Source organism: Salmo salar, chromosome ssa10 (assembly GCF_905237065.1).
Source record: "Salmo salar chromosome ssa10, Ssal_v3.1, whole genome shotgun sequence".
Taxonomy (NCBI): Eukaryota; Metazoa; Chordata; class Actinopteri; order Salmoniformes; family Salmonidae; genus Salmo; species Salmo salar.
This window is the reverse complement of record NC_059451.1, coordinates 49,995,796-50,007,897: the sequence shown is the minus strand read 5'-3', so window position 1 is coordinate 50,007,897 and position 12,102 is coordinate 49,995,796. Positions and strand designations below refer to the sequence as shown.

At 40.2% G+C, this 12,102-nt stretch overlaps 1 protein-coding gene across 3 annotated transcripts in view; it reads right to left on the bottom strand.

The window, feature by feature from the left end:
- The window catches only part of LOC106560563 (DENN domain-containing protein 1B), a 259,880-nt gene that overhangs the window by 161,594 nt on the left and 86,184 nt on the right, over positions 1–12,102 (bottom strand). For all 3 annotated transcript variants that reach the window (XM_014123560.2, XM_045687897.1, XM_045687898.1), the window contains exon 4: positions 8,147–8,196. In XM_014123560.2, coding sequence (XP_013979035.2) covers positions 8,147–8,196 — 50 coding nt within the window. The remainder of the gene's footprint in view (positions 1–8,146; positions 8,197–12,102) is intronic.

The window sequence follows — 12,102 nt, the reverse complement described above, 5'->3', positions numbered from 1 at the left end:
TTCATCAGACTGGTACCAAGTCTAGATATATAGTTATTCATCAGACTGGTACCAAGTCTAGATATATAGTTATTCATCAGACTGGTACCAAGTCTAGATATATAGTTATTCATCAGACTGGTACCAAGTCTAGATATATAGTTATTCATCAGACTGGTACCAAGTCTAGAGATATAGTTATTCATCAGACTGGTACCAAGTCTAGATATATAGTTATTCATCAGACTGGTACCAAGTCTAGATATATAGTTATTCATCAGACAGGTACCAAGTCTAGAGATATAGTTATTCATCAGACTGGTACCAAGTCTAGATATATAGTTATTCATCAGACAGGTACCAAGTCTAGATATATAGTTATTCAGACTGGTACAAAGTCTAGATATATAGTTATTCATCAGACTGATACGAAATCTAGAGATATAGTTATTCAGACTGGTACAAAGTCTAGATATATAGTTATTCAGACTGGTACCAAGTCTAGAGATATAGTTATTCATCAGACTGGTACAAAGTCTAGATATATAGTTATTCAGACTGGTACAAAGTCTAGATATATAGTTATTCATCAGACAGGTACCAAGTCCAGAGATATGGTTATTCAGACTGGTACAAAGTCTAGATATATAGTTATTCATCAGACTGATACGAAATCTAGAGATATAGTTATTCATCAGACTGATACCAAATCTAGAGATATAGTTATTCATCAGACTGGTACCAAGTCTAGATATATAGTTATTCATCAGACTGGTACCAAGTCTAGATATATAGTTATTCATCAGACTGGTACCAAGTCTAGAGATATAGTTATTCATCAGACTGGTACCAAGTCTAGAGATATAGTTATTCATCAGACTGGTACCAAGTCTAGATATATAGTTATTCATCAGACTGGTACCAAGTCTAGATATATAGTTATTCAGACTGGTACAAAGTCTAGATATATAGTTATTCAGACTGGTACCAAGTCTAGAGATATAGTTATTCATCAGACTGGTACCAAGTCTAGATATATAGTTATTCAGACTGGTACAAAGTCTAGATATATGGTTATTCATCAGACTGATACGAAATCTAGAGATATAGTTATTCAGACTGGTACAAAGTCTAGATATATAGTTATTCAGACTGGTACAAAGTCTAGATATATAGTTATTCATCAGACTGATACGAAATCTACAGATATAGTTATTCAGACTGGTACAGAGTCTAGATATATAGTTATTCATCAGACTGGTACCAAGTCTAGAGATATGGTTATTCAGACTGGTACAAAGTCTAGATATATAGTTATTCATCAGACTGATACGAAATCTAGAGATATAGTTATTCATCAGACTGATACCAAATCTAGAGATATAGTTATTCATCAGACTAGTACCAAGTCTAGATATATAGTTATTCATCAGACTGGTACCAAGTCTAGATATATAGTTATTCATCAGACAGGTACCAAGTCTAGATATATAGTTATTCATCAGACAGGTACCAAGTCTATATATATAGTTATTCAGACTGGTACAAAGTCTAGATATATAGTTATTCATCAGACTGATACGAAATCTAGAGATATAGTTATTCAGACAGGTACCAAGTCTAGATATATAGTTATTCATCAGACAGGTACCAAGTCCAGAGATATGGTTATTCAGACTGGTACAAAGTCTAGATATATAGTTATTCATCAGACTGATACGAAATCTAGAGATATAGTTATTCAGACAGGTACCAAGTCTAGATATATAGTTATTCATCAGACAGGTACCAAGTCTAGATATATAGTTATTCAGACTGGTACAAAGTCTAGATATATAGTTGTTCATCAGACTGATACGAAATCTAGAGATATAGTTATTCAGACTGGTACAAAGTCTAGATATATAGTTATTCAGAATGGTACCAAGTCTAGAGATATAGTTATTCATCAGACTGCTACCAAGTCTAGAGATATGGTTATTCAGACTCGTACAAAGTCTAGATATATAGTTATTCATCAGACTGATACGAAATCTAGAGATATAGTTATTCATCAGACTGGTACCAAGTCTAGATATATAGTTATTCATCAGACTGGTACCAAGTCTAGATATATAGTTATTCATCAGACTGGTACCAAGTCTAGATATATAGTTATTCATCAGACTGGTACCAAGTCTAGAGATATAGTTATTCATCAGACTGGTACCAAGTCTAGATATATAGTTATTCATCAGACTGGTACCAAGTCTAGATATATAGTTATTCATCAGACAGGTACCAAGTCTAGAGATATAGTTATTCATCAGACTGGTACCAAGTCTAGATATATAGTTATTCATCAGACAGGTACCAAGTCTAGATATATAGTTATTCAGACTGGTACAAAGTCTAGATATATAGTTATTCATCAGACTGATACGAAATCTAGAGATATAGTTATTCAGACTGGTACAAAGTCTAGATATATAGTTATTCAGACTGGTACCAAGTCTAGAGATATAGTTATTCATCAGACTGGTACAAAGTCTAGATATATAGTTATTCAGACTGGTACAAAGTCTAGATATATAGTTATTCATCAGACTGATACGAAATCTAGAGATATAGTTATTCAGACTGGTACAAAGTCTAGATATATAGTTATTCAGACTGGTACAAAGTCTAGATATATAGTTATTCATCAGACTGATACGAAATCTAGAGATATAGTTATTCAGACTGGTACAGAGTCTAGATATATAGTTATTCATCAGATTGGTACCAAGTCTAGAGATATGGTTATTCAGACTGGTACAAAGTCTAGATATATAGTTATTCATCAGACTGATACGAAATCTAGAGATATAGTTATTCATCAGACTGATACCAAATCTAGAGATATAGTTATTCATCAGACTAGTACCAAGTCTAGATATATAGTTATTCATCAGACTGGTACCAAGTCTAGATATATAGTTATTCATCAGACAGGTACCAAGTCTAGATATATAGTTATTCATCAGACAGGTACCAAGTCTATATATATAGTTATTCAGACTGGTACAAAGTCTAGATATATAGTTATTCATCAGACTGATACGAAATCTAGAGATATAGTTATTCAGACTGGTACAAAGTCTAGATATATAGTTATTCAGACTGGTACAAAGTCTAGATATATAGTTATTCATCAGACTGATACGAAATCTAGAGATATAGTTATTCAGACTGGTACAGAGTCTAGATATATAGCTATTCATCAGACTGGTACCAAGTCCAGAGATATGGTTATTCAGACTGGTACAAAGTCTAGATATATAGTTATTCATCAGACTGATACGAAATCTAGAGATATAGTTATTCAGACAGGTACCAAGTCTAGATATATAGTTATTCATCAGACAGGTACCAAGTCTAGATATATAGTTATTCAGACTGGTACAAAGTCTAGATATATAGTTATTCATCAGACTGATACGAAATCTAGAGATATAGTTATTCAGTATGGTACAAAGTCTAGATATATAGTTATTCAGACCGGTACCAAGTCTAGAGATATAGTTATTCATCAGACTGGTACCAAGTCTAGATATATAGTTATTCAGACTGGTACAAAGTCTAGATATATAGTTATTCATCAGACTGATACGAAATCTAGAGATATAGTTATTCAGACTGGTACAAAGTCTAGAGATATAGTTATTCATCAGACTGCTACCAAGTCTAGATATATAGTTATTCATCAGACTGGTACAAAGTCTAGATATATAGTTATTCATCAGACTGATACGAAATCTAGAGATATAGTTATTCATCAGACTGATACCAAATCTAGAGATATAGTTATTCATCAGACTAGTAAAAAGTCTAGATATATAGTTATTCATCAGACTGGTACCAAGTCTAGATATATAGTTATTCATCAGACTGGTACCAAGTCTAGATATATAGTTATTCATCAGACTGGTACCAAGTCTAGATATATAGTTATTCATCAGACTGGTACCAAGTCTAGATATATAGTTATTCATCAGACTGGTACCAGGTCTAGATATATAGTTATTCATCAGACTGGTACCAAGTCTAGATATATAGTTATTCATCAGACTGGTACCAAGTCTAAATATATAGTTATTCATCAGACTGGTACCAAGTCTAGATATATAGTTATTCATCAGACTGATACCAAGTCTAGATATATATTTATTTATCAGACTGGTACCAAGTCTAGAGATATAGTTATTCAGACTGGTACCAAGTCTAGAGATATAGTTATTCACCAGACTGGTACCAAGTCTAGATATATAGTTATTCATCAGACTGGTACCAAGTGAAGAGATATAGTTATTCATCAGACTGATACCAAATCTAGAGATATAGTTATTCATATGACTGGTACCAAATCAGGAGATATAGTTATTCATCAGACTGGTACCAAGTCTAGATATATAGTTATTCATCAGACTGGTACCAAGTCTAGAGATATAGTTATTCATCAGACTGGTACCAAGTCTAGAGATATAGTTATTCATCAGACTGGAACCAAGTCTAGAGATATAGTTATTCAGACTGGTACCAAGTCTAGAGATATAGTTATTCATCAGACTGGTACCAAGTCTAGATATATAGTTATTCATCAGACAGGTACCAAGTCTAGATATATAGTTATTCAGACTGGTACAAAGTCTAGATATATAGTTATTCATCAGACTGATACGAAATCTAGAGATATAGTTATTCAGACTGGTACAAAGTCTAGATATATAGTTATTCAGACTGGTACCAAGTCTAGAGATATAGTTATTCATCAGACTGGTACAAAGTCTAGATATATAGTTATTCAGACTGGTACAAAGTCTAGATATATAGTTATTCATCAGACTGATACGAAATCTAGAGATATAGTTATTCAGACTGGTACAAAGTCTAGATATATAGTTATTCAGACTGGTACAAAGTCTAGATATATAGTTATTCATCAGACTGATACGAAATCTAGAGATATAGTTATTCAGACTGGTACAGAGTCTAGATATATAGTTATTCATCAGATTGGTACCAAGTCTAGAGATATGGTTATTCAGACTGGTACAAAGTCTAGATATATAGTTATTCATCAGACTGATACGAAATCTAGAGATATAGTTATTCAGACAGGTACCAAGTCTAGATATATAGTTATTCATCAGACAGGTACCAAGTCTAGATATATAGTTATTCAGACTGGTACAAAGTCTAGATATATAGTTATTCATCAGACTGATACGCAATCTAGAGATATAGTTATTCAGACTGGTACAAAGTCTAGATATATAGTTATTCAGACCGGTACCAAGTCTAGAGATATAGTTATTCATCAGACTGGTACCAAGTCTAGATATATAGTTATTCAGACTGGTACAAAGTCTAGATATATAGTTATTCATCAGACTGATACGAAATCTAGAGATATAGTTATTCAGACTGGTACAAAGTCTAGAGATATAGTTATTCATCAGACTGCTACAAAGTCTAGATATATAGTTATTCATCAGACTGGTACAAAGTCTAGATATATAGTTATTCATCAGACTGATACGAAATCTAGAGATATAGTTATTCATCAGACTGATACCAAATCTAGAGATATAGTTATTCATCAGACTAGTAAAAAGTCTAGATATATAGTTATTCATCAGACTGGTACCAAGTCTAGATATATAGTTATTCATCAGACTGGTACCAAGTCTAGATATATAGTTATTCATCAGACTGGTACCAAGTCTAGATATATAGTTATTCATCAGACTGGTACCAAGTCTAGATATATAGTTATTCATCAGACTGGTACCAGGTCTAGATATATAGTTATTCATCAGACTGGTACCAAGTCTAGATATATAGTTATTCATCAGACTGGTACCAAGTCTAAATATATAGTTATTCATCAGACTGGTACCAAGTCTAGATATATAGTTATTCATCAGACTGATACCAAGTCTAGATATATATTTATTTATCAGACTGGTACCAAGTCTAGAGATATAGTTATTCAGACTGGTACCAAGTCTAGAGATATAGTTATTCACCAGACTGGTACCAAGTCTAGATATATAGTTATTCATCAGACTGGTACCAAGTGAAGAGATATAGTTATTCATCAGACTGATACCAAATCTAGAGATATAGTTATTCATATGACTGGTACCAAATCAGGAGATATAGTTATTCATCAGACTGGTACCAAGTCTAGAGATATAGTTATTCAGACTGGTACCAAGTCTAGAGATATAGTTATTCAGACTGGTACCAAGTCTAGAGATATAGTTATTCATCAGACGGGTTCCAAGTCTAGAGATATAGTTATTCATCAGACGGGTTCCAAGTCTAGAGATATAGTTATTCATCAGACAGGTACCAAGTCTAGAGATATAGTTATTCATCAGACTGGTACCAAGTCTAGAGATATAGTTATTCATCAGACAGGTACCAAGTCTAGAGATATAGTTATTCATCAGAGTGGTACCAAGTCTAGAGATATAGTTATTCATCAGACAGGTACCAAGTCTAGAGATATAGTTATTCATGACTGGTACCAAATCAGGAGATATAATTATTCATCAGACTGGTACCAAGTCTAAAGATATAGTTATTCATCAGAGTGGTACCAAGTCTAGAGATATAGTTATTCATGACTGGTACCAAATCAGGAGATATAATTATTCATCAGACAGGTACCAAGTCTAGAGATATAGTTATTCATCAGACTGGTACCAAGTCTAGAGATATAGTTATTCATCAGACTGGTACCAAGTCTAGAGATATAGTTATTCATCAGACTGGTACCAAGTCTAGAGATATAGTTATTCATCAGACAGGTTCCAAGTCTAGAGATATAGTTATTCATCAGACAGGTACCAAGTCTAGAGATATAGTTATTCATCAGACAGGAACCAAGTCTAGAGATATAGTTATTCATCAGACTGGAACCAAGTCTAGAGATATAGTTATTCAGACTGGTACCAAGTCTAGAGATATAGTTATTCATCAGACAGGTTCCAAGTCTAGAGATATAGTTATTCATCAGACAGGTACCAAGTCTAGAGATATAGTTATTCATCAGACTGGTACCAAGTCTAGAGATATAGTTACTCATCAGACTGGTACCAAGTCTAGATATATAGTTATTCATCAGACAGGTACCAAGTCTAGAGATATAGTTATTCATCAGACTGGTACCAAGTCTAGATATATAGTTATTCATCAGACTGGTACCAAGTCTAGAGATATAGTTATTCATCAGACTGGTACCAAGTCTAGAGATATAGTTATTCATCAGACAGGAACCAAGTCTAGAGATATAGCTATTCATCAGACTGGTACCAAGTCTAGAGATATAGTTATTCATCAGACAGGTACCAAGTCTAGAGATATAGTTATTCATCAGACTGGTACCAAGTCTAGAGATATAGTTATTCAGACAATGATAAACGCTTGATACAGACACACATATACGCAGATAGACACACATGCATGCAAAAGCACACTTAGTCAGGCAAACAAGTTCAAAAGCACATGCACGATGGTAGCCTGGCCTGGGTTTGTCAGGGAGCACAGAGAAAGGAGCAGGGAGCACAGAGCAGGGAGCAGGGAGCACAGAGCACGGAGCAGGGAGCACAGAGCAGGGAGCACAGAGCAGGGAGCACAGAGCAGGGAGCACAGAGCAGGGAGCACAGAGCAGGGAGCACAGAGCAGGGAGCACAGAGCAGGGAGCACAGAGAAAGGAGCACAGAGAAGGGAGCACAGAGAAGGGAGCAGGGAGCACAGAGAAAGGAGCAGGGGGTTAACAGCAGATCGGGGGTTAACAGCAGATCGGGGGTTAACAGCAGATCGGGGGTTAACAGCAGATAGGGGGTTAACAGCAGATAGGGGGTTAACAGCAGATAGGGGGTTAACAGCAGATAGGGGGTTAACAGCAGATAGGGGGTTAACAGCAGATAGGGGGTTAACAGCAGATAGGGGGTTAACAGCAGACTCCCCTGTAGGTGAGCTCCATTATGTGGCACATACACAGCTCTCCAGTTTCTAATAAATATGATTTTTTTTTTTGTTTGGTGTGTGTGTGTGTGTGTGTGTGTGTGTGTGTGTGTGTGTGTGTGTACACAGAGTACAGGACTTAACAAGGGAACAGGGGACAGAATCCTACCTCTCCACATCGAAGGGGAAGCAGAACTTGGGCACCGTCTGGAGAACCTCCTGAGAACACAACCATTAGAAAACATTTAGTCAACGTTAACACACTGCAAAACACAACCACTGGAAAACATTTAGTTAACATTAACACAACAAACGCTAATATAATGCAAACAGAACACTAAAACAACATCACCCAACGCAAACCCAACACTAATACAATGTTAACAACCCAACGCAAACCCAACACTAATACAATGTTAACAACCCAACGCAAACCCAACACTAATACAATGTTAACAACCCAACGCAAACCCAACACTAATACAATGTTAACAACCCAACGCAAACACAACGTTCATTGATAAACCATTATAAATGTTTTAAACACTAAATTATTATACATGTTTAAAAACTATGAAAAATTCGATGTATTAATAGTGTGAACATTACTTACTATTTATTTGTAGTTTATTCATTATTAATAATTAATGTATTTTCATTCATACACAACCCTGTAAATTTTGCCTAATCAAACATAACAGACTTAATCAATCAAATGACTTGTTGAAGAAGGATTAATTATAAAGTCTTACAGTGATAAAATCACCTCATTAAATAATTAAAATCAGGCTAAATAACCGACACACAACAGACATTACTTAATCTTCAGAGCTGATGAGTGTTGCAGTTGATAGAATCAGGGCTAAAACGTTTTCTATTCTATAGATCCAGACCCACAGCTTAAATCATTAGCTATGATAACCTACATCAACTATCAGGGGTGATGACGGGGGAGGGAGGGATGGAAGGAGGGAGACTTAGGTGGTGACAGATTGCTGTGACAATGAGCTAAGCAGCTCTGGGTGTACAGAACGGGCAGGGCGGGGTGGGGGGTACAGAACGGGCAGGGTGGGGTGGGGGTGGGGGTACAGAACAGGCAGGGCGGGGTGGGGGGTACAGAATGGGAAGGATGGGGGGGGGGGTGTACAGAACGGGAAAGGATGGAGGGGGGTGTACAGAACGGGAAGGGTGGAGGGGGGGTACAGAACGGGCATGGTGGAGGGGGTGTACAGAACGGGCATGGTGGAGGGGGGTGTACAGAACGGGCATGGTGGAGGGGGGGTACAGAACGGGCATGGTGGAGGGGGGGTGTACAGAACGGGCAGGGTGGGGTGGGGGTGGGGGTACAGAACAGGCAGGGCGGGGTGGGGGGTACAGAATGGGCAGGATGGGGGGGGTGTACAGAACGGGAAGGGTGGAGGGGGGGTACAGAACGGGCATGGTGGAGGGGGGTGTACAGAACGGGCATGGTGGAGGGGGGGTACAGAATGGGCAGGATGGGGGGGGTGTACAGAACGGGAAGGGTGGAGGGGGGGTACAGAACGGGCATGGTGGAGGGGGTGTACAGAACGGGCATGGTGGAGGGGGGGTACAGAATGGGCATGGTGGAGGGGGGTGTACAGAACGGGCATGGTGGAGGGGGGGTACAGAACGGCATGGTGGAGGGGGGGTACAGAACGGGCATGGTGGAGGGAGGGGGGTACAGAACGGGCATGGTGGAGGGGGGGGGGGTACAGAACGGGCATGGTGGAGGGGTGTGTAGAGCCTTAAGGGCTTTACCTCCCAACACCTCCCCTGGGGGATGCCTGCCCTTCAGCCCCCCACCAGGGGCATATGGATTTAGACAAGGAGCAGAGCTGAGCACCATATGGAACATCTGCCTGTCTGAGGGGTGAGTCTGTCTGTCTGTCTGTCTGTCTGTCTGTCTGTCTGTCTGTCTGTGGGGGTGAGTCTGTCTGCCTGCCTGTCTGAGGGGTGTCTGCCTGCCTGAGGGGTGAGTCTGTCTGTCTGCCTGCCTGAGGGGTGAGTCTGTCTGCCTGCCTGTCTGAGGGGTGTCTGCCTGTCTGAGGGGTGTCTGCCTGTCTGAGGGGTGAGTCTGTCTGTCTGCCTTTCTGAGGGGTGAGTGTCTGTCTGCCCGTCATCTGTCTGAGGGGTGAGTCTGTCTGTCTGTCTGTCTGCCTGTCTGATTTTTTTATCTGTCTAAGGGTGGTGAGTGTCTGTCTGCCTGAGGGGTGAGTCAGTCTGTCTATCTGTCTGAGGGTGGTGAGTCTGCCTGTCTGTTTTATCTGTCTGAGGGTGGTGAGTCTGCCTGTCTGTTTTATCTGTCTGAGGGTGGTGAGTCTGCCTGTCTGTCTGTCTGTCTGTCTGTCTGTCTGTCTGTCTGTCTGTCTGTCTGTCTGTCTGTCTGTCTGTCTGTCTGTCTGTCTGTCTTCTATTATTAAGCACCTTGTAGAGCCTATCTTATCTTAAATATGGCACTCACACTCACCAAATAAAAACATATGGGTTGCCAGATTCCTAGAACTGTCATTGTCCAGCCCATTTGGATTGACAGGAAGCATGTGAGTTTGAATGACAGTCCTGACCCAAGGACACCAACAAGATCCCGATACAACAAAACGAGAGTAAGCAATGTGTGTGTGTGTGTGTGTGTGTGTGTGTACACGTTTTGCCGGTCCTCACTTGTAAAAACACTATTTTAGGGTTAGGAGTTTGGGTGAGGTTTACGGGGTGAGGTTTACGGGGTGAGGTTTACGGGGTGAGGTTTACAGGGTGAGGTTTAGGTAAGTGTTAGGTTTACAGGTTAAAATAGGATTATAGTAAGACAAAGCTGTGTGTGTGTGTGTGTGTGTGTGTGTGTGTGTGTGTGTGTGTGTGTGTGTGTGTGTGTGTGTGTGTGTGTGTGTGTGTGTGTGTGCAAACAAAGACTGATCTATTTCACTCAAGATCACACAAACTCAGCAGGGGCAAATGTCCACAACATTCCAACACAAACCTTCTTTCCATCCAGAAGGGGAACAACCGGCAAGCATCTCTCTCGGCCTTCCCTCTCCAACAAGCATCTCTCTCGGCCTTCCCTCTCCAACAAGCATCTCTCTCGGCCTTCCTTCTCCAACAAGCATCTCTCTCGGCCTTCCCTCTCCAACAAGCATCTCTCTCGCCCTTCCCTCTCCAACAAGCATCTCTCTCGGCCTTCCCTCTCCAACAAGCATCTCTCTCGGCCTTCCCTCTCCAACAAGCATCTCTCTCGGCCTTCCCTCTCCAACAAGCATCTCTCTCGCCCTTCCCTCTCCAACAAGCATCTCTCTCGGCCTTCCCTCTCCAACAAGCATCTCTCTCGGCCTTCCCTCTCCAACAAGCATCTCTCTCGGCCTTCCCTCTCCAACAAGCATCTCTCTCGGCCTTCCCTCTCCAACAAGCATCTCTCTCGGCCTTCCCTCTCCAACAAGCATCTCTCTCGGCCTTCCCTCTCCAACAAGCATCTCTCTCGGCCTTCCCTCTCCAACAAGCATCTCTCTCGGCCTTCCCTCTCCAACAAGCATCTCTCTCGGCCTTCTTTCTCCAACAAGCATCTCTCTCGCCCTTCCCTCTCCAACAAGCAGCTCTGTCTGTCTCAATCTGTTTGTGTCTGTCTCTCTCTCCATCTCTCTCTCACTTTCCATCTCACTTCATCCATCCTCCCTCCCTCTTCCCTCACACCCTTCCCTTCAGGTGGTGTGAGGGACCTCCAGTATGCCAGAGGGATCTCTCTACAGGTGATGTGAGGACCTCCAGTATGCCAGAGGGATCTCTACAGGTGATGTGAGGACCTCCAGTATGCCAGAGGGATCTCTTTACAGGTGATGTGAGGACCTCCAGTATGCCAGAGGGATCTCTACAGGTGATGTGAGGACCTCCAGTATGCCAGAGGGATCTCTCTACAGGTGATGTGTGGGACCTCCAGTATGCCAGAGGGATCTCTCTACAGGTGATGTGAGGACCTCCAGTATGCCAGAGGGATCTCTCTACAGGTGATGTGAGGACCTCCAGTATGCCACAGGGATCTCTCTACAGGTGATGTGAGGACCTCCAGTATGCCACAGGGATCTCTCTACAGGTGATGTGAGGACCTCCAGTATGCCAGAG